The 22,070-nt window shown below is 45.3% G+C and overlaps 1 protein-coding gene across 5 annotated transcripts in view; it reads left to right on the top strand.

The window, feature by feature from the left end:
• The first annotated feature begins 1,349 nt into the window (after window positions 1–1,349).
• Window positions 1,350–22,070, top strand: part of IL17RE (interleukin 17 receptor E) — a 51,675-nt gene continuing 30,954 nt past the window's right edge. The window contains exons 1-4 of one of the 5 annotated variants that reach the window (XM_083491824.1): window positions 1,350–1,538; window positions 10,449–10,643; window positions 19,682–19,818; window positions 21,006–21,160. In XM_083491824.1, coding sequence (XP_083347950.1) covers window positions 21,044–21,160 — 117 coding nt within the window. In that variant the 5' untranslated portion in view covers window positions 1,350–1,538; window positions 10,449–10,643; window positions 19,682–19,818; window positions 21,006–21,043. Of the gene's footprint in view, window positions 1,539–10,371; window positions 10,644–15,265; window positions 15,854–19,681; window positions 19,819–21,005; window positions 21,161–22,070 lie in introns of those variants that run through there. The other 4 variants (XM_083491825.1, XR_014522953.1, XM_083491827.1 and 1 more) reach the window with 4 other exon arrangements.

Genomic DNA, 22,070 nt, shown 5'->3' with positions numbered 1-22,070 from the left:
GTAGAATTTAAAATTGGTTCCAATAAGTTTTACTTTTCTAAGTAGAAGTGGAAAAAGTTAATTGAAAACAAGCTAAGGGGATTTTTCACCTAGTTTAACACACAGTTCTTTTATAGAGTCTGGGATGAAGGCAGCATCATCTAATCGACTATTACATGCTTTGATGTTTCTTAGACCAAATTACCTTTCCCCACCCACTCTTTTTAAAAGGTAGATTTTATCGCTTTTCTCCCCACACACGTCTTTTGTTTTTCTAGTTATATCTGTTCGTTGCTGCTTTTGCTGTACTCAAATGATAATTATTTCTATTCCTCCTCTAGTTGCTTTTGCACTCAATTCTTTATATGCACAGAATTCTTTCTCTTTAATTTTTTTAATGGGTTTTAATTCCCCCCCCCCCCCGGTTTAAAACTGCTTTTATGGGTCCTAGTTTAACCTGTCTAGCGGTTTTACTTTTTATTGTGCAAGGCAATTGATAAATGCCATTAACTGAATAAAAACAGGAATAAAAACGCTAAAGGAAACCTTCTTGCTTCTAATAGCTTTTTTGGCCCTCCTTGTCAACCATGCTGAAATCCCCTTGGCCTAGGTGCTACCCTTTCCCGATCTGCGGTATAAATTACAGTGGTACCTCGGGTTACATATGCTTCAGGTTACACACTCCGCTAACCCAGAAATAGTGCTTCAGGTTAAGAACTTTGCTTCAGAATAAGAACAGAAATTGTGCTCCGGTGGCGGGGCAGTAGCAGGAGGCCCCATTAGCTAAAGTGGTGCTTCAGGTTAAGAACAGTTTCAGGTTAAGAATGGACCTCCGGAACAAATTAAGTACTTAACCCGAGGTACCACTGTATAGCTGAACTCCGCTTATTGTGGTTTTGAACAGCCCCCAGGCGTTCTGGAAAGATTTGAGCCTCTTCTTTGCCTTCCAACCTCCTTTTGCCAATCCCCTCGCATCTTTCGAAGATTCCTCATTTGAAGTCAAACACAACTGTGTTTGGTTTTAGCCGCCATTTGCAGATCTAATATTTGCTGAATCTGATAGCGCTATGGTCACTGTTCCCAGTTGCATACATACGATTAAGTCCAGGGTTAGCAAACAAAGAAAGCGGTATGACTCATGCAAGTTGCAGAAAAATAAAGTAGTATTGCTAATGCAAATTAGAAAGTATTACTAAGGCAAGATCTCTCTGTGGCCGAGATTAAATCTCTGTGATAGCGTAATAACATAGAGCCAGCATGTGGCGTATTGCACCTCCAAGGACATCCTGTCATGGGAGGGATGTGTGTAAAAAAAGGCAGGTTATGAAGGCCAGAAAGAGCCTGGAGCTTTGGGTGTGTATGGAAAGGGGGTGGAAATGGGAGGAGAAATCTTGAGGAGGGCCGTGAGAAGAGTTATAAAAGGTGATGCTTGCTGTTAGATGATCGGCAAATAAAGCTCCTGTTGCCTTCATAAAACGAATCAAGGTCCTCTCTGAGAAACAACCCCATAATTCTGGCCTGAATCCATGGAAACAAGAGACACAACTAAACAGAACCTGGTAAAATGTTCTTTTATCTTTTCGATGTATGTTTTAAACATTGCATTATGTGTGCTTTTATGATTGCGAATTGCTTTAGGACATGTTATATGGAGTAGTGGCAATGAACAAACGCTCATAGTAATTACTAGTGCCTTTTTTCGGGGGGGGGGGGTACGCAGGGGTAGGCATAGCCCTAAACACGTTGTGTATCTAAGTTTGGCCTCATTGAGGGGCAGTATTTCAATATGAGTAGGAAAATGAGAGTACCCCTAAACATTTAGAAAAAAGAGCACTGGTGATGATATCCCTATTTTAAAAGCACTCTTTGATATACAGTGGTACCTCGGGTTACATATGCTTCAGGTTATATACGCTTCAGGTTACAGATTCCGCTAACCCAGAAATAGTGCTTCAGGTTAAGAACTTTGCTTCGGGATGAGAACAGAAATCGTGCTCCGGCAGCACGGTGGCAGCAGGAGGCCCCATTAGCTAAAGTGGTGCTTCAGGTTAAGAACAGTTTCAGGTTAAGTACGGGCCTCCGGAACGAATTAAGTACTTAACCCGAGGTACCACTGTACGTGATAGTCCCGAGTAGGGAACCGCCAGCCAGGAGTGTTAATTTGAAATTCACCTGCCCACAGAGAATTTTAAATCAATATGCAGAGAGGCAAGGAAAGGTATGAAGATCTAGTTAGGACAATGCTTCCCAGTTCTCAGGAACTGCTTGATTATTTCACATCCGGGAGGAGACACCTCATTAAAAAAAGGAAAGCGTAAAATGGTTTGAATCTTTACGTCAGAGGGTGCGCATGGACTCTCAGCCAAATACAAGTTGAGCAACCAATATGAAACTTGCAGCCAAGATGGTTAACACGTTGGTTTGATGAATCCTCTTCCTCCTCCTCTGTATTCTCTCTCTGTCTCATAGAGGCATATTTCCACACCAATTTGCATAGAAATTAAAACCAACATATATACAGTTCATCAGGTTGTGCTGGAGGTGGGTGAAGCAGCCTCAAATTATTATTATTTTAAATAACTTTATTAATTAAAAAGGACATACAGTGGTACCTCTGGTTAAGTACTTAATTCGTTCCCGAGGTCCGTTCTTAACCTGAAACTGTTCTTAACCTGAGGTACCACTTCAGCTAATGGGGCCTCCCGCTGCCGCCGCACAATTTCTGTTCTCATCCTGAAGCAAAGTTCTTAACTCGAGGTACTATTTCTGGGTTAGCGGAGTCTGTAACCTGAAGCGTATGTAACCTGAAGCGTCTGTAACCCAAGGTACCACTGTACACACAATAACTCAACTTGAAACCTACCAACCAGACAGCTTTCAAAGATCAACTCACACCCCTGTATTTTAGTCCAAGAAATCTTTGCACATGTTGCCATGGGATTTCAGTGGAACGCGCTTACTGTCTCATGTATTCCAGAAGCGGTTGCCATGTGTTATAAAAAAAGGTGAGGATTTCCTTTCCCTTTGGCACGTCAAATCAGGCCCATGCAGAGCTTGTCTGAGGCCCAAGGCACAAGTCTTGTCCGTAAGATGCGCCACGGCCCTGCCGCTCCCTAATCTGATCTGACAGGACATACTAGTACGCAGTAATGCAGATCCAGATTTTATTATCGAAGCCATGCAGTTCATACAGACAGCATGGCCGATTTGCCCAATAAGACCCTGGTTGGCTGGGAGGAATGGGGCATTCTTGGCATGGCAGCCTGGTGGAGACCCCCAGCCAATTTAGCCCTCTGAGTGTACCCTGCTGCTCCCTGCCCTGCAATAGCCTGTCTCGAATTATTTTTATGTTGCGTAGTTTGCTGGGTAAAGGTAAAGGGAACCCTGACCATTAGGTCCAGTCGTAGCTGACTCTGGAGTTGCGGCGCTCATCTCGCTTTATTGGCCGAGGGAGCCGGCGTACAGCTTCCAGGTCATGTGGCCAGCATGACTAAGCCACTTCTGGTGAACCAGAGCAGCGCACGGAAACGCCGTTTACCTTCCCTCCGGAGTGGTACCTATTTATCTACTTGCACTTTGACGTGCTTTCGAGCTGCTAGGCGGGCAGGAGCAGGAACCGAACAACGGGAGCTCACCCCGTCGCGGGGATTCGAACCGCCAACCTTCTGATCGGCAAGTCCTAGGCTCTGTGGTTTAACCCACAGCGCCACCCGCGTCCCTTAGTTTGCTGGGTAGCCTCGGACAAAAGACTGCCTTGGCTTAGCCTTCTTCCTTGTCTGTTGCGGGAGATAAAAGCTAAGGATTGTGAAGCTCTTTGAAGATGTAAAAGCATTCTGGAAAAGGTGGCATGTTGTATGCTGAATTATTTTACGCTGGGACAGGACGGGCGGACTGTAGGTCAGCTGTAGAGCAGATGCTTTGGATGCAGAAAGTCCCAGGCTGAGATCTCAAGCTAAAAGGATCAGGCAGATCAGGAGAGCTGTTGCCAGCCAAAGTAGACAATATTGAGCGAGATGGATAAAATAGTCCAACCTGGTACAAAAGCAGTTTTCTATGTAGTACTTAAACTTTGAGGGGGGGGGTGTGTGTGTTAGAATAAAAATGATCACATATATTTTCAAATATGCAAGGAGTGCCTGGAAACATTTTTGCTGGGACATTGCTGCAACTCCCAGCGAAGTGTGGTGGCTGCACTGCTTTTATGCGGCAGCCGCTACATACATTGCTATGGTGTGCACAAGAGGGAGCCCTTAGCAGATTTATTTACTTTACAGATTGCAAATTAAAGGTAAAGGAACCCCTGACTGTTAGGTCCAGTTGCAGACAACTCTGGGGCTCATCTCGCTTTATTGGCCGAGGGAGCCGGCATACAGCTTCCGGGTCATGTGGCCAGCATGACTAAGCTGCTTCTGGCGAACCAGAGCAGCACACGGAAACACCGTTTACCTTCCCACAGGAGTGGTACCTATTTATCTACTTGCACTTCGTGCTTTCGAACTGCTAGGTTGGCAGAAGCTAGGACCGAGCAACGGGAGCTCACCCTGTCTCGGGGATTCAAACCGCCGACCTTCTGAACGGCTTAGGTAGTGCTAATACAGCCACGCAACATATAGGGCTTTTTAAAAAGCAGGAACTCACCATAACTCGGTTCTGGCACCTCTCAGGTGGGCAGTGTTGCCATTACAGTGGAGCCTCGTGTTATGTACCATCCTCCTTGCAAACGCTGCGGGTTACGAGCTCCGCTAACCTGGAAGTAGATGCCCCTTGTTGCGACCTTTGCCCCGGGATGAGAGTGGAAGTTGTGCGCGGCTGCAGCAGGAGGCGCCATTAGCCAGTGGTTTTGGGTTACAAATGGACCTCCAAAACGGATTAAGTTTGTAACCTGAGGTACCACTGTACAGTTATACCTTGAATCTCGAACACCTTGGATCTTGAGCGCTCTGGCTCCCAAACAAATTGGCTCTCGATCAATTGAAACCCGGAAGTGAGTGTTCCGGTTTTCGAATGATTTTCAGAAGCCGAACGTCCGACGGGGCTTCCATGGCTTCTGACTGGTGGCAGGAGCTTCCTGCAGCCAATCAGAAGCCACACTTTGGTTTCTGAACGTTTTGGAAGTCGAACGGATTTCCGGAACAGATTCCATTCGACTTCCAAGGTACAACTGTATAAGACAACAAGAGAGGTGTTTATGGTGAGTTCTGGCAGTGGCACCTCTTTTTCTAGAAAAATAGCGCTGCCAACATGTTATACATAAATGCACTTTTAACCACATGGCCTATCTTCTGCTGGAAAAGCTGCTGAGGACTGGCTGAGTGAGAACAAAAGAGAAAGGTTGGAATGCTTAAGCCTTTCCCCGCCACAATTTTTGGGCAGTGGCTTTTCCTTTGCTGATTTCAGTGATGTGTTTGGCACTGCAAACAAGCATTTGAAACACTGCGGGGAAGAGAGCACATTCCTGCCATCTATTTAAAAGCACATCTGAAGCACAAAGAATTCTGGGAGCTGTAGTTTGTTAAGAGTGCTGGGAATGGAAGCACTGTAGGTGGTAAAACTATAGTTCCCAGTGTTATGTACTGAAGTTCTCACCCTGGGCCAGCAGGGGGATACTGTAGATAGTTTTAACTCAGGTCCACATATGCAAATAAGGGATTGAAAGTGACGTTCAGTGATTGGATAGTTACAGAAAGTGGTTACTGTTGCATTGTACTGGAGCTCTATATAAGCAGGCTGGCTGAACCCTTCAGTTCAGTTCTATTCTGGCCTGTGAATAAACAAGAGCTGTTTGAAGAATCGCTGTGTCGTTTGATATGTTCACCCACAACTTAACACCCAGGATTCTTTGAGGGAAGGCATATGCTTAAAATGTGCTGCAGATGACTGGTGGGGATGTGGCCTTTTCAGAAGAGGATTGGGAGGAAGCAAGTTGGTGGGGAAGGGGTTAAGCACTCTGCCTCTTGTCGCTGCATTCAGAATAGCTTTTCTAGGAGGGAAAAGGATCACCGGGCTACCATTTCATAAATTTTAGTGGCCATCAGAAACTTAACTAATTTGAACCAAGAAATGAATGGTTCAAATATGCCTTTGCCACCAACGGTGCAGTACTCAAGGGTACGCAATAATGGCACCAAATGTCTGAAATACAGTGGTACCTCAGGTTAAGTACTGAATTCGTTCCAGAGGTCCGTTCTTAACATGAAACTGTTCTTAACCTAAAGCATCACTTTAGCTAATGGGGCCTCCTGCTGCCGCCGCGCCACCGGAGCACGATTTCTGTTATCATCCTGAAGCAAAGTTCTTAACCTGAAGCACTATTTCTGGGTTAGCGGAGTCTGTAACCTGAAGCGTATGTAACCCGAAGCATATGTAACCTGAGGTACCACTGTAGTACAGAACAATCCCGAAGCCATTTTGACTCTTCCAGCCACCACAAAATTTTTCTGCAGTGAGGAAGGAAATGGGAAAACCTCACCATTGCCTCTTTGCTCACAAATCCTATCTTAAGGGCGTATTGTGTATGAACAGGGTGAGCCTGTGACCTGGGTTCAGGAAAGAAGTATTTAGCGCCTCAAAAGGAATGGCCTGGCTGCCTAGGTAAAGCAATCAAGTGACCATTATCAGTATCTTGCCAGACAGGATTTCTGCAGTAGCCCGCCCCCTTCTGTGATGTATGTATGTATGATGTTTAGGGGGGGCGGTCTTTGGCTACAGGGTGGGCAGCTTCAAAAGTCTATATAAGGGCTTGCGCACCATTGTTCTGGGTCCTTCCTGCCTGCGGGTGGTTGTGAGCACCCTGTTGCAACAGTTAATAAAGACCAGGCTTACTAGCTGCTTTGCTTCTCAATATTCTCTGGTTGGCCTCTGTTATTTTCTCCTACCAATAGAGAGCCTACTTAAGGACTCTATATGGGCTCTTAGAGCCTGTATAAGGGAAAGGGAGCAGTATTTTTATTATAACATGGCACGTCTATTTGTTGTTGTTAAAAAGTGGCACTTATCGTAACAACTTCATGGTGAGTTCTGGCACCTATTTTTCTAGAAAAAAGCATGGGCCACCATCCTTTAATTTCAGCCCCTAATATGGGGTTAACAGCAACAATATTAGTAGTACAGTACTTGTAATACTACTACTACTATTACTACTAATGGTTTTGGTAAATATTGTTAAGATAATCCATGCAAAGCACTTTGAACATGCCAAAGTGTTATATGATGCATTTAATCAGTAGAAAAATAATAATTGGTTGCATGCATGAATCCAAGCATGGTAGGAATACAAAGTTTAGTGATTTCCGTGTTGAAATCATCATGCAGCCACATAGATTCTGTTCTTCTCTAGACTTCCAGAGGTTTTCAGGATCACTGGGGAAACTCAAGAGCTTTAATTCAGACATCACACAATTAAATTCCTATTAGTCGGCCAATTATATTTCAGTTTGTTTTTCTCTGCTTAATTTCCATCACTTCCCCTTCACTCCTCTTTAATTACCTCTGTGTTTGTTTTTTTTAATGATGAATAAGGAAGTGAAGGTTTAATTGGTTTGACCATGTTTGTCCTTTTTTGTCAATAATTAACCTCTACAGAAAGGCCTCTTTGACTGCAAATGTGCTAGTATATTTAAAGCAGACACGTATTCCTAAATCTTGGGAAACTGTAGTTTGTTAAGGGTGCTGAGAACTGTAGCTCTGCCAGGATTAAACTACAGTTCTAATCGGAGTATTGTGCTTTAAATGTATGGTTTGTATGCATAGTCTGCTTGTTTTGCTGTGGTCAAATGCTGCAATCTTTTTACTACAGAGTAAAACACTGAACAAAAAACTTTCAGATGGAAATGACCTTCCTTCCTTCCTTCCTTCCTTCCTTCCTTCCTTCCTTCCTTCCTTCCTTCCTTTCCAACCTGTCCTTCACCACTAGGTCCCTGGGCTGGTTACAGCAATTTAAAAATACAATTTTAAAATGAGTTTAAAACAAATTAGCGGGGGCGGGTTCCTAAAATATAAATATTCCGTTTTCGTATCCTCAGTTTCTCACGCAAGTGAGCAACAATTCTGGTCAGGCCAACTCAAATTCTGCTTAAATTCTGGGAACACAGACAAGTTCTCAAGGTGGGCTTATTAGTAAGTACAGTCTGATTGTTTTATATACATCTGACTATAGGCTAAGATGGCTGTAAGTAAAGGGAGGCACAGAGCAATAATAGTACATGCCTACATCATGGTTTCATCATGGCTTCCTGACCCATGTCTAGGCAGGCCTGAACCCAGGACGTTTTCATTTTAGAAACGAAGCGCTGCCCAGGTTAATAGGGGAAAGATACTCTCCAGAAGAACACATGATTATACTTAATTACATACTGCCTACAATCACCATGGAGATTCAGGAGCTGCTCCTTAGTGTGATGCTTTTTAAGCTTCCTTTCATTATGAAACTTGAACATTATTATATAAATGGCTGTTATCTGCCCCGATAAGACCTGGCGGGTTCTTACTATCACTGTGCTAAATATAATTGTGGCTCCATGTGTTCCTGGACTGCAAATCAACCCTTCTCCTTATTCCGATAAGTTTAATGCCAGCTCCCCACTCATTGTAAATAAACTGGGAAGGAGGGGAAATGTTTATCAGGATAATGACAAGGGGTTTGAAGGGTTAAAAAAATGTCCTATATTTGTGATCTTCATCCTGATTGCCCCACCACCACCAGCTGCTATTTAAAGTTTTAAAAAGAATCATGCAGACCAAACCATGTGAAATGTGTGCCTTTATCCTTATCAGTAAATGTATCTTGCCATTAAGTTAGACTGCAGTCCTATGTATACTTATCTGAAAATGTGCCCCACTGGAAACAGTGGCCCTTACTTCTGAGTAAGCGTACACAGGGCCAGGTTTTGCATATGCGTATGGACTTAAGGAGGGACTCGGGTGGCGCTGTGGGTTAAACCACAGAGCCTAGGACTTGCCGATCAGAAGGTCCGCGGTTCGAATCCCTGCGACGGGGTGAGCTCCTATTGCTCGGTCCCTGCTCCTGCCAACCTAGCAGTTCAAAAGCATACAAAAAAGTGCAAGTAGATAAATAGGTACTGCTCCGGCGGGAAGGTAAATGGCATTTCTGTGCTGGCCACATGACCAGCAAAAACTGTCTGTGGACAAACACTGGCTCCCTCAGCCTGTACAGCGAGATGAGCACCGCAACCCCAGAGTCACCTGCGACTGGACTTAACTGTCAAGGGTCCTTTACCTTTACGGGCTTCAGGGTAGGGCTTTTTTTCCAAGCTGGAACTTGCAGAAATTCAGTTCTGGCATTTCTCAGGTGGGCGCCTTTGCCATTCTAAGAGAACAAAGGAGGCGTTCATGGTGAGTTCCGGCACCTCCTTTTGTGGCACCGCTTCTGGGTATTGAAACAATGAATTCATTTATAATTACACTAATGAGATCAGGGGCGAAGGCGTCTGTGACATGAGAAAATGGCTCCTGGAACAGAGACCAAGGGTTCAAACCACAACATGAAGAGTTGGTTCTATATTATCAGAGGCGTACGTAGGGTCCCTTGCGCCCTTGGCAAGGAGCAGCAGTGGTTTCCCTCCCCAGCTCCAAAAAGAGAGGGAAAATATCTCTGTGCTGTGGCGCAAGAAGGACAGTTTCACCAACCATTCCATTCCACCGACAAACAACTTTTCCCCCATATCTCCACCCCTTTAAACAGGGGAAGGGGGCAAGGTGTCTATGTGTGAAAAGGACAACAAGCAGCAGTTTTGGAGAGGCAAAAAAGGCCACAGACATTAAAGTAATGAGCATATATCCTGCAACCCTCCTGGTATTCATGTGAGATATTTGCACATCTTTCCTAGGGTTCCCATATTTCAAAAAGTAGAATTCCTGAAACCCGCAAAGTTGTTGATGTTTTTTTAGGAAACAACCAAAAAAAATTGGGAGGGAACAAACCCAAATTCTTGAGCTTTTGGGGGAAAACCTAGCCCCAAAATAGTGATTTTAAAGGTTTTGAGCTGTTTCCACTGCTTTTTCCATCGCGTTGCCATACATCCGGGCTTTCCCTGATACTTTGCCGTTTCGGCAAAATTCCCCCCAGATGCCATTTTTACACCCGAAAACCAGGACATGTATTTCCAGTATTAAAGATTAATCAGTCTTGCCGCAGCAGCCTGAGCCACATTGATGGAAAACGTCCCCCAACGTACAGTGAGAAGAGGGAAAAAACGTTGATTTGATACCAACCTAGAAAGTGAATCCAAGGGTATCTGTTTCGACAGGAGTGTTGGCTAGCTCCAAGCTACCTGGCTCGTAGCATGAAGGATGTTTTCGCATGACTCATAGGTGGGCGGTAGTGAAAGGTCCTGGCTGTATATAGTAAATAGGAGTCGTATTGGCACCACAGAATGAGATGCACAGAAATAGCTGCAGTGTTATCTTTTCTGATGGGACAAATACCTGACAGACTGCCTCCTTCCCCCTAGACCCCTCAGGTGTGAAGAGCGGCAGAGGCCATTCACTGTGGCAGCCCCTAAATTGTGGAACTCCCTCCCCACAGAGGTGTGTCTGGGCATTTTTGTTATATACAGCTTTCAGCAAATGCTGAAGACGCCCCTCTTTACCTTGGCTTTTGGCACCCGAGTTGTACGTCTTTAGCACCTGCCTTATTTCTTGTGATGGTAAGTTGTTTTGAAATGTTTTTAACACTGTGTTTTAATTGCTGCAACTGCCTCGGGACCTTAGGGTGAAGGGTGGGCTGTTCATAACAGAGATATCAAGAATAACAACTGAAATGCTAAGACTGCTATGAGTTTTCATTCCTCAAAAGGGAGGGACTCCTTTTTCGGGCACTGGTATTTGGAGCAAAATCAAAATCAAACTAGATGTAGTAACAACCGCCACCCAAGAAGTCTTGTTCCGCCATTTTCTTTTTAATTGCACATTTCAGTTGCACGTTTTTTCATGGACATGAGCCCCCTGCAAGGTATCGCAAGTCTCTGTGTTGGTTTTGCTGCAACAGACTGAATATTTAGTCAGTCCTTGAACATTTCGAGAGCTGTAGTATGCACACTACCGTATTTTTTGCTCTATAAGACTCACTTTTTCCCTCCTAAAAAGTAAGGGGAAATGTGTGTGCGTCTTATGGAGCAAATGCAGGCTGCGCAGCTATCCCAGGAGCCAGAACAGCCAGAGGGATTGCTGCTTTCACTGCACAGAGATCCCTCTTGCTGTTCTGGCTTCTGAGATTCAGAATATATTTTTTTTCTTGTTTTCCTCCTCCAAAAACTAGGTGCGTCTTGTGGTCTGGTGCGTCTTATAGAGCGAAAGGTAACTTGAAATTATAGTATTGTAGAGTTGGAAGGGACCCTGAGGAGAATGTAGTCATGCTCCCTGCAATGCGGGAATATGCAGCTGCCCCATACGGGGAACGAACCTGCAACCTTGGCATTACAGTGGTACCTCGGGTTACAGACGCTTCAGGTTACAGATGCTTCAGGTTACAGATTCTGCTAACCCAGAAATAGTACCTCGGGTTAAGAACTTTTCTTCATGATGAGAACAGAAATTGCACAGCGGCAGCGGGAGGCCCCATTAGCTAAAGTGGTGCTTCAGGTTAAGAACAGTTTCAGGTTAAGAACGGGTCTCCAGAACGAATTACGTTCTTAACCTGAGGTACCACTGTATCAGCATTACGCTCTAACCAACTGAGCTATCATCTGTGTTTAATGTGGAAATAAGTGCTGTGGAACTCAGTGGTGCAGTTAGATAATTTTAGATTCTGAACTTGATGGTGTTAACCAGGGTGATGAAGGGATTATTCTTTTAGACGGCAGGGTGTATCACTTCACATTTCAAAAGGCAGCCTTCCTGCGTTGGGGGGGCCTGCTTCTTAAGCCGAGTGGGGCCCTGGACGTCAAAGTCCTGCCCAGCTGGAACTCCTGGTGGAATTTGCTACACTGGGGATCCTGCCTGCCAACTTTTTTACTTGCTCCTGAACGTTATAACAGCTAATGCTTATCTCCAGGTTGCAAAAGGTCTCCTACCCTGATGTCTGCTATTAAAGGCACAGAGCAGAAGACCAAGGCAGGTTTTCCACCCCTGGCCAGCTGGACATCCGATTTGAAATATACTGTTCCAGCATCTGAATAGGAATGTCACAGCAGGATGTAAAAAGGAAAGTTAGGAACCAGTGGAGTCCAGTGGCCCAGTTGCAAAGCCGCAGATCTGGAATTCGTGCTTTGAATCTTGCGCCTGCCATGAATTCACCTAGATCCTTAGGCAAGCTGCTGTCTCCCAAGCTCAGTCTCTCCCATCTGCAGTATGGGAATAATCATACTGAACTACTTACAGTATTGCCGCAAGATAATATATGTGAAGCACTCTGAATGCTGTCAAGCATTATGTAAGCAATGTTATTAACTTACACAACTATTACCCAAGGCGAGGAAAGCTGAGAGATACGAATTTAGGACGCCACCTTAATTCTGGTCCATCTAATCTTGTCAGCCCTGACTGCCAGCAGGTCTTTTAAGGTTTTAGACAGAGATCCTTCCCATCACATGTACTCCACGCAAACCATGTATGGCCTTTCCTTTTGGAAATATGCATATCAATCAGGTTTTGAAAGGGTGACCCTCCAATCCCCAGGTAATACATTGAAACTGTAGTAGTAGTAGTAGTAGTAGTAGTAGTAGTAGTAGTAGTAGTAATTTATTTATACCCTGCCCATTTGGCTGGGTCTCCCCAGCCACTCTGGGTGGCTCCCAACATATGGTTACAGACATCCCCGTTTCCCGGGGACAATCCCCGGATTTACAAATCTGTCCCTGGAATGTCCTCGGATTTCATTTAATGTCCCTGGATTTATATTTTAAGTGTTGTAGATTTATTAGTAGGCAATGAATGTTGCGTGATTAGTTCAACGGCACAAGACACATCATATGCCAGCGAGGCAAAATGGCAGGTGCCACGGCAGCGAGCAGCTCCTGAAGCCAGCCAGAGCCAACTGCGCTACCAGGCTGGCTCTGGGCTGCTGAGACTGCCACTGCCACTGCTGCGAGAGCGCCCAGCCACGTGGCCAACTGCCCAGTGGCGCTCCGGGGTCAGGAAAACCCCAGAGCCGACATAGGGAGAAGGAGGAGAGGAGGAGAAGGAAGAGAGAGAAAGAGGAAGGAGAAAAAAGAGGGGAGCCCCGAACTTGTTGCATCGCTGCTGCCGCCACTGAGGAGGAAAGGTAGGAGAGCACTGGGAGGGCAAGGACACGTGGCCAAGCCCAGGCCCGACCTGAGCCTACTCCACGGCGGCTAGCACTCCAAGAGAGCAGGCCGGGGCCCAGAGGAAGGCCGTGTGACAGAGGAGACCACAGAAGAGAAGATATTATTTCTTGTTTTTTTTAAAAAATAACTTTTTTAAATAACTTTTTTTTTTAAAGTGTCCCCAGATTCTTTGAAAAAAAATCTGGTAACCTTAGCCCAACAGAATATTAAAAATACAATAAAACGTCAAACATTAAAAACTTCCCTAAACAGGGCTGCCTTCAGATGTCTTCTAAAAGTCAGGTAGTTGTTTATTTCCTTGACATCTGCTGGGAAGGCATTCCTTAGGGCGGGCACCACTACTGAGAAGGCCCTCTGCCTTCGAAACTGTAATTGACAACTTTTGGGTCATAAACTGAACCCAGGTTTACCTTATCCCATTCCAGTTTGCAAGAGCCATGTAATCTGATATAATCCCCTACCCTGCCTCCTTTGAACCAGGGTAGGTGAGCCTTCATTTAAATAAAGCGTTCTGTGCAAGCATTCACAGTGACGACAACTCGCTTAGCAGGGTCATGTCAGTAACAAACGGGTTAGTGGCGCTTTAAAGTCTAGCCAACATAGTATGGCATAGGATCTTGCTGATCTGGATTAGACGAACGCATCTGCCGTTTTAAGATCATGCGTCTGATATAGTTGACTTTGATCCATGAAATCTTGTGCTGTAATAAATTGGCTAGCCTTTAAGGTGCTGCTAGCTTGGGACGGTGGATAAATCTTATTCACTTCATATTTAAAGGTGTATCTGTTGGACTTGTGCTTTCTTAAACAATATGCAAACTGAAAGAAAGCCGTCCTTTGAAATTCACACTTCTCTGAATTTTGCAATGAATTTCTCAACCACTGTTTACAAAAATGCATATATATTATATAAGGGAGAAATGCAATTCTTCTTCTTTTAAGCTATTAGTGTGCAGTGTATTACTTGCTGTAAAATCGCATTGTACAGTCATACCTCGGGTTGAATGTGCTTCAGGTTGAGCGCTTTTGGGTTGCGCTCTGCGGCAACCCGGAAGTAACAGAGAGCGTTACTTCTGGGTTTCGTCGCTCGCACATGCACAGACGCTCAAAATTACTTCACACACATGCGCAGAAGTGGCAAAACACGACCCGTGCATGCGCAGACATGCCGTTGCATTTTACGTTCCATTCAGGATGCAAACGGGGCTCCGGAACGGATCCTGTTCGCATCCCGAGGTACCACTGTATTTGGGGAAATTGCTTTTCAGAAAAGTGTACGTTATTCAAAACTGCATACAAAAATGTGTTTATTTGCCAAGATGCTGATGAACGTTCCTGAGGATTACAAAAGAACCCACAAATTGCCGTGGAAATGTGCAGAACTGAATTTAAGTTTGGGGAAATGAGAAACTGCGAGAACTGTAATTGACAGATCCCTCCATCCCTTACCGCTAGGCCGTTTGTCGTTTTGGCCAGAGCAGGCTGACGTGCCCCGCCTCCCAAAATGGTCATATAAGTATCATTTCACCCAGTTTCGTTATTTTACCCCAAACACCCTTTGTGAAGTAACCACTTTGCTGGAGCAAAGCAGGTCTGGGTGGGAAACTGCCTGGGAACCTCTTGTAAGCCTAGACAGCTCAGTTGGTGAGAGCATGGTGCTGATAACACCAAGGTTTCAGGTTCGATCCCCGTCTGGGACAGCTGCATCTTCCTGCATCGCAGGGGGTTGGACTAGATGACCCCCAGGGTCCCTTCCAACTCTACAATTCTATGATCTCAAAACCGCCCTGAGTTCCACCATGGAAAAGAGGCAGGTTATTAATGCAACACACATAAATAAGGCTGCCCTGCCTCCCAGGTCTGCTGTGAATCTCTTGAGATCGTTGTAGGCGTTTTGAATACTATGCATGCAAAGTGTTGTCATGTGGGACAGACAGGCATCCTAGATAATGGAGAAAGGACATGACTTCCAGGCTGTTCTGAACTCTCTTGTTTCTGAAATGTAAACACTAGTGTTTTGGGCCGATGGGACCTTGCCCGAGCTGGGTGAAAAAAACCAGGTTTCCTGGCCTGATCTACATAACCTACAGAGCTTCCTGCTGCTCATTCTAATCAATGTGTATTTGTGCCCTTGGGAGGTAGCCAAGATCCACATGTTGATGTTTGATCAGAGCAGCACAGGTGTGGCAGAGCCAGGCCAGAATGGCTGGCTGCTTAACATGCCCTCGATGGAAGAAGCTCTCTCTCTCTCTCTCTCTCTCTCTCTCTCTCTCTCTCTCTCTCTCCCCACCTCTCCCCACCCTCTCTCTCACCCAGTGTTTCTGCTCGTGCTTCCTTTCACCGCATCGGCTGATGAGTTGCCGTTGAGCGTCCTCATTACCTGTAGAGTCAGCCCAACAGGAAACCTCAGCTAAACCAGGTCACCCCGTAGCATGTCCCCATTTCCCAACTTCAGTTCTTCATTTAGAATTTTTTTTAAAACCCCACACACAAAATAAAAAACCTGTGGGTGGGGACGGGGCAGAGAAGCAAGGAAGGTATGACTGTGCGGTAGCTGTCTGAAAGAGATGCGAGGAGGGGAATTCGCTCTGGCGGGGAGTCGGCCAAGGTAGGTAAGTTCAAGTCCCTTTGGTGGGACATCGCATGTTCTAAGGTGGCTAGGGCTAAGCAGAAAGGCCTTCAAACTTGCTCCCCTGAAAAGCTCTCCCTTTCGTTTGAGCTTGCTTCCACCTGCTGTAGGACTGCCACCCTTCTCCCCCAGGAAGATGCAACTCTGTGACACCTAAAATCCTAGATGCAGTCAGACGCCTTCACTCTCTTTGCAGCGTTGCACTTGTGGTAGTTGGCGTGGGAACCTGCGGATGTTGTGGGCTCCCAGCTCCCATCAGTCCCAGCCAGCATGGCCAGTGGTCAATAATATTGGGGGTTGTAGTTGGAGGTCACCCAGTGGAGCTCTCCTTGGTATATAGTGCTGGCCAGGCTTGTGGTGGTGCTGTGGGAGAGCAGTATTCCACACATGTGCCTGCTTGTGCACATTGACACAGGCAGGGCCCGGATTTAGGTTTGATGAGGCCCTAAGCTACTGAAGGTAAGGGGACCCTCCAGCTGTCCTTTGTCAACAACAAATTATCGCTGTTTTTTGTGTTGAATATATGCTGTATCTCGAAGACTAGATGGGAAAGAGATTTGGGAGAAGGGATTGATGATGGTTTGTGGGAAGGAATGTGGCAAAAAGCCCCCTTTTGAGCTATTTCTGCCCAAATAAGAGAAAACACCTTCAAGCTAACCCACAGGTGGTACTTGCGTCCCACATTGCTAAGCAAAATAGACAAAAATATTTCTCCACAATGCTGGAGAAATTGTGGGAATGAAGGAACATTTATACACATGTGGTAGACATGCCCATGGATTAAAAACTTCTGGTTAAAAATATTTCAGGAAATGGAACAAATTACATCTCAATCGATCAATTTAGATCCCCAAATAGCATTGCTTTCTATATTTGCAGATGAAGCGCAAAATCTTAGAGACAAAGACTTAATTGTGCATCTTCTAACTGCAGCATGTCTTGCTGTTGCTAGACACTGGAAGAAATTAAACGTGAACGTATATGCGTATATGAAGTTTGGTATGCTTATGTCTGGGAATTAATTTTGATGGAAAAGTTAACCGAAAGGGTACATGAAAGAAAACAACATGAGAAACTACATAACTTTTACATAACGTGGTCCTTCTTTATTACATATGCATCAAAGAAAGAACATGCATTTAAACCACCTGAGACACATGGGAGCATGTGGGATGATATTTTTTAAACCAGCAACTGTAGAAATAATTTTTCATTTGCTTATATTACTAATGTGATTACCTGGACGTAGTTGGGGCTGTTTTTTGGGGGGGTGTTGGGGGAAAACTGTATTTTATTGCTTGTATTTGATTATATGTTGTTCTTATATTCAACCAATAAAATATTCAAAAAAAGAATAATAAAAAAGAATATATGCTATACGTTAATTTATGGACCTAATAGGTATCAAAAGCCATTTGCACATGTTGCCCTGCAACCAGTCCATGCAGAATGTAGGCACCCTGTATAAAGAAATGAGCAAGCCAGTGATATTTTAGGGAGCAGGCTAGCAGGCGGGGCCCATGACTTTCATCCTAGGAGCCTACACAACACCAAACACTGCTGCTGTATGTAGGTTTTATTTTATTTGTTTTTTATCTTACATATTTTGGAAATGTATATCCAGTTTTCTTTTCCTTTTAAATTTTTTGGGGGCCTCAAGAGAGTGGGGCCCAAAGCTATAGCTTGTTTAGCTTATACGTAAATCCGGCACGGGACACAGGCATCCATTTTTTGGAAATCCTGCTCTGTTTCGCTACTGGGGGAAACTCAACTTTGAATGTTAGTTGAGTACATAAATGGTTCAGACTGTGACAGGAATCCACCCGTGGGAAAATGTGCTGTGACCTTAGAGTAATCCAGTGACACTTCATTAGAGAGCGTGACAAAAGTCTGTCATTTAATCGGGGCGGGTCATTTGTTGCTTACTGTCGTAACAATTGCTTTCTCAATCTGTATCTTCCGTACCCTGAAAAATAAATGAAAGCATTATAAAGAGAGAGAGAGAGAGAGAGAGAGAGAGAGAGAGAGAGAGAAGGAGTAGTGCTGACCTTGAAGCCTTAAAAAAAGGATCTCTGGTGACTAGGGAGGTTATGCCTTGATAGGTTTGCAACCAGGGAAGGATAAACTCTGCAACACCACCCACACCATACATGTAAAGTTCAGAGCTTTCCCTCAAGAATCCCGGGAACTGTAGCTTGTAATGGGTGCTGGGAATTGTAGCTCTGTGAGGCTTAAACCATGCTGCCCCCGGAATTTTTGTGGGGGTTATAATGTGCTTTGAATGTATGGTTTGGATGTGACAGAAATCTCTCTGGCAGGAAAGCTCAACAAACAAGGTGTGTGTATTGCAAAGGGAGCTTTGCGGTGGCTCCAACATACAATTTTTTGTGTTTCTGTCGATGCTTTTCTTTTGATAATGGGCTTTAGGAGGAGGTAGTCAGGGAGGGGAAACAGGTGGGGGCAGTTATCTAAGAAGGATGATGGCTGACAAGAGGAACAAAGTTTGGCGAAGATCTGAGTGGTAGTTTGCAGGCTAGCTCCAAGCTTTCACAGGGAGAATTAAGAAACGTGACCTTAAAGGAATATTTGCAGGAAGAATTCCCATTCAAAGCAAGCTGCTCCGATATCTGGAGAGAGAGAGAGAAAGAGCTGATCTGAAATGAAGCCCTCTCCACATTTTCCTTATCTCTCTTCCTCCTTTGCCATCACCTCTCTTATCTTGGCAGCCTATCTCCCCCTCCTTCATCCTCCCTGTTTTCAGCTTCAGTTTCAGTTTGTATTAGCAATTTTTCACTCCAGTTAAATACTGTTTGCACACTATGCCTTTAAAGCACATTCGAAGTACATTCTCTCCCTCAAAGAATTCTGGGCACTGTAGTTTACCTTTCACAGAGTTAGAATGCCAGCAACCCTTAAGAAACTACAGTGCCCAGAATTCTTTGAGGGGAAATGTGTTTTGAATATACTTTAAAGGTACAGCAGCCTGGGTTTCTTACGTACAAAAAGCAGTATACTCTTCATCCTAACCACTGGTAATGAATTGCTTTGTGAAGTACAGGCGGTGACTATTTTGCGTGTGTCCAATTTTGTGTGACCACCAAAGTGTGGGTCATTTTGGACCCAGAAGAGGGCATAATGGGGGCGGGGCATAATAGGCTGGCCTGGGATTATGAGACATGTGCAGGGGCCAGGAACAGAACCCCCATGCAATATGGTCGCTCCCTATATTCACACTTCATGAAAGTACAGTGCCAATTTTCTGGTGGTTGACCGAAAAATGCACTCCCCAAAAAGCATCTTTAGCTCACTTTATTTGTAAGAGTGCTAAAGTTGGTTACTAGTTCCAAATTTCCAGTCCCTTATTTGCACAAAAACATGAAATATAGCACAATAAAAAACAGTAAAGTTTTTATGTCCCTGAATTCCTGAAGTAAACATTGGGCGCCTGTCCTTCAATGGACAGTGGTACCTTGGGTTACATACACTTCACGTTACATAAGCTTCAGGTTACACACTCGGCTAACCCAGAAATAGTACCTCGGGTTAAGAACTTTGCTTCAGGATGAGAACAGAAATTGTGCTCTCGCAGTGCGGCGGCAGCGGGAGGCCTCATTAGCTAAAGTGGTGCTTCAGGTTAAGAACAGTTTCAGGTTAAGAACAGACCTCCAGAACGTATTAATTACTTAACCCGAGATACCACTGTATAAGCAATGTCCCCTTCGAGAACAGTAACTTCCTCCAGTCAAAACTTTTCATATGTGTGTGATGCTGACGGTTTTCTGATTGATCTGCCTTTCAAACCTCCATGCAGATTAGAGAACTGGGAACTACCAATGAACTTCAGGACCGTTTCTTTGCACCTGTTCTCAATCGCAGAAGAAGCAAGGCAACACAAGCAGCCCAACTGTTCCTGATCTTCCAGGGTCCTTGCATTGCATAGGCAACCAGGTGACACTCCTTATCTTTTTAATAGCTCACGTCACAGGGATCGAAGCATTAGGCAGGGACATTCAGACCCCACATGACACTTTACCACAAAACTTTCCTTACTCTGTCGTGACACATTTGTGTGTCGTGTGTGCAGATTGTCGTACAAACGCTCCTCACAGGGCTGGAAAGGGGTTAGTTTACACCTCTGGTTTGTCAGTAAACTCAATTATTGTGTCGTGCAACGCTGCACGTCTAAAAAGTGTGTCACCAACATGGAAAGTTTGGAAAGCTCTACTTTACAAGCAGCAGCATCCTCACTTCCATAAAAGAAAGAGTGGTAGTGGCATACTCTGCAGGGATGTTGTAAGGAATGAATGAAGCTTTGCTCCTGGGCATGAGCCTGGAGTATAGGGTGGGCTTTAGCGCTGTAAGAGTTTACATGGGGAGAGTCCTCTCAGTGGATTCATAGGTCCTGGTTCACTGGCGTAGACAGGATTTTTGTTAGGGGGTGTGTGGCCTTTTGTTGTGGGGCTGGGGCAGAACCTCGGTTTGCTATGTACCGTATTTTTTGCTCTATAAGACCACAAGACGCACCTAGTTTTTGGAGGAGGAAAACAAGAAAAAAACAATATTCCAAATCTCAGAAGCCAGAACAGCAAGAAGGATCGCTGCGCAGTGAAAGCAGCAATCCCTCTTGCTGTTCTGGTTTCTGGGATAGCTGCGCAGCCTGCATTCGCTGCATAAGACGCACACACATTTCCCCTTACTTTTTAGGAGGGGAAAAGTGAGTCTTATAGAGCAAAAAATACAGTATTTTTATTGCTTGGGGAGCAGCTGCCCCTCCCTGCTCCCCCCTTGTTTACACCCATGTCCTGGTTGCCCTTTAACCCCTTACCCAGGGCTAGAAATGATTAAGCCAAGCTGGGCTGCGTGCCGCCTCTCAGAGAACCCTGCAATGACATGGGGGCAGAAGGGGAAACGGAACCCCTCTGAGTTGTGGGGTTTCGCAGGCTGTCCCAACAACAACAGCCAGCAGCTGTTGGAACAGCTGCAGCAGCAGCAGCCGCCAAGGAATGCAGGCAGGCCAGACTGGCTAGGTTGGGGCAAGGCAGAGCAGGGAACGGAGAGACTGAGGGGTGGAGACTTGCCTGCGGCTGCCTGGCCTAGGAGTGCTGAGATCTGACTCTTCGACTGTTTAACAACAGCCATGTTCCGGCCTAGCTGAGCTCCAGCCCGGCACTCCATGGGGAGGCCCACGACGAGTGCCCTGCTGCTGCCCATCGCCTTCTTCCTGAGCCTCTTGCATGCTGCACCCCGAAATTACCTGCCTCTTGCCCGCCGGCAACTCCTCACCAACTTCGTAAGCATGTTTTTACTTTTACGGGTGCAACGATATTGTTTTTGGGGCAAGGGGCGGGCAGTGGATGTTGCAGACCTCAGACAGTGCAGGCGCAGGGCAACCCCAAAATTTATCGGTTGATGGGAAAGATTGACATGGGAGACAGCTGGGCACCCTTCTGAGTGCCTGGCTGTTCCTTGCGCTCCCTGAAGCCAAGAGTTGCCCAGGCTGCTTTCTTGTTTGTTGTTTTAATGTGGGTGACAGGAGAATGTCCTTCTTGCTTCCTCTCCTTCTTTATATGGATGTTTTTGGGGGTTTGGGGGAAGCGTGAGGAGAGAGAATGCTGTGGTACGATGTATCTGCAAACGTGATCAGTCGGGGAACTGGAAAAGAGGCAGCGTGCTTAGTATTGTCAGGAATGTGGTTCATAGTCCGTTAACGATTGTGACAGCAAGGCAGGGTTGCAGTGCCCCGCAGAGCAACTGAAGCGAGGGCTGTCCGTGGTGGAAGTGCAGGATAGGGACCCTACAGCGGAGGACTCTCAGAAGAATCTGACAGTCGCCCTGCTCTTTGGCTCTCTGGTTTTTGTTTTCTCTCTCTCTCCCTCCCCCCCCCCCCCGTTGTACACACAACAGGGAGTATTCAGCTATGTTTACCTCACAGTTCAAATCGATGGACGTAACATAAGTCACGCCGATTTCTTTCCTTTCCTTTTATTTTTCAAATTTATGTAATCATCCGACATTCGTTCAGGAAAATCAACAAATCTGCTCTAGGAAATAAAATGGCTCCGGATCATAATATTCTGCAAGAAAATATGTCTTAACATAAAATTCTCCTCTAAGAAACCCTCCAGACCTCCTTGAATTTTCTTCCATGGGAAGTAGTTATTTTATTGGGGGATTGGGGATCGTATAAGGAACAACCAGTT

The sequence above is a fragment of the Podarcis liolepis genome, assembly GCF_965112155.1.
Source record: "Podarcis liolepis genome assembly, chromosome: 2".
NCBI classification, from domain to species: domain Eukaryota; kingdom Metazoa; phylum Chordata; class Lepidosauria; order Squamata; family Lacertidae; genus Podarcis; species Podarcis liolepis.
The sequence above is the reverse complement of the archived record's forward strand: the minus strand, read 5'-3'. Positions and strand labels throughout refer to the sequence as shown.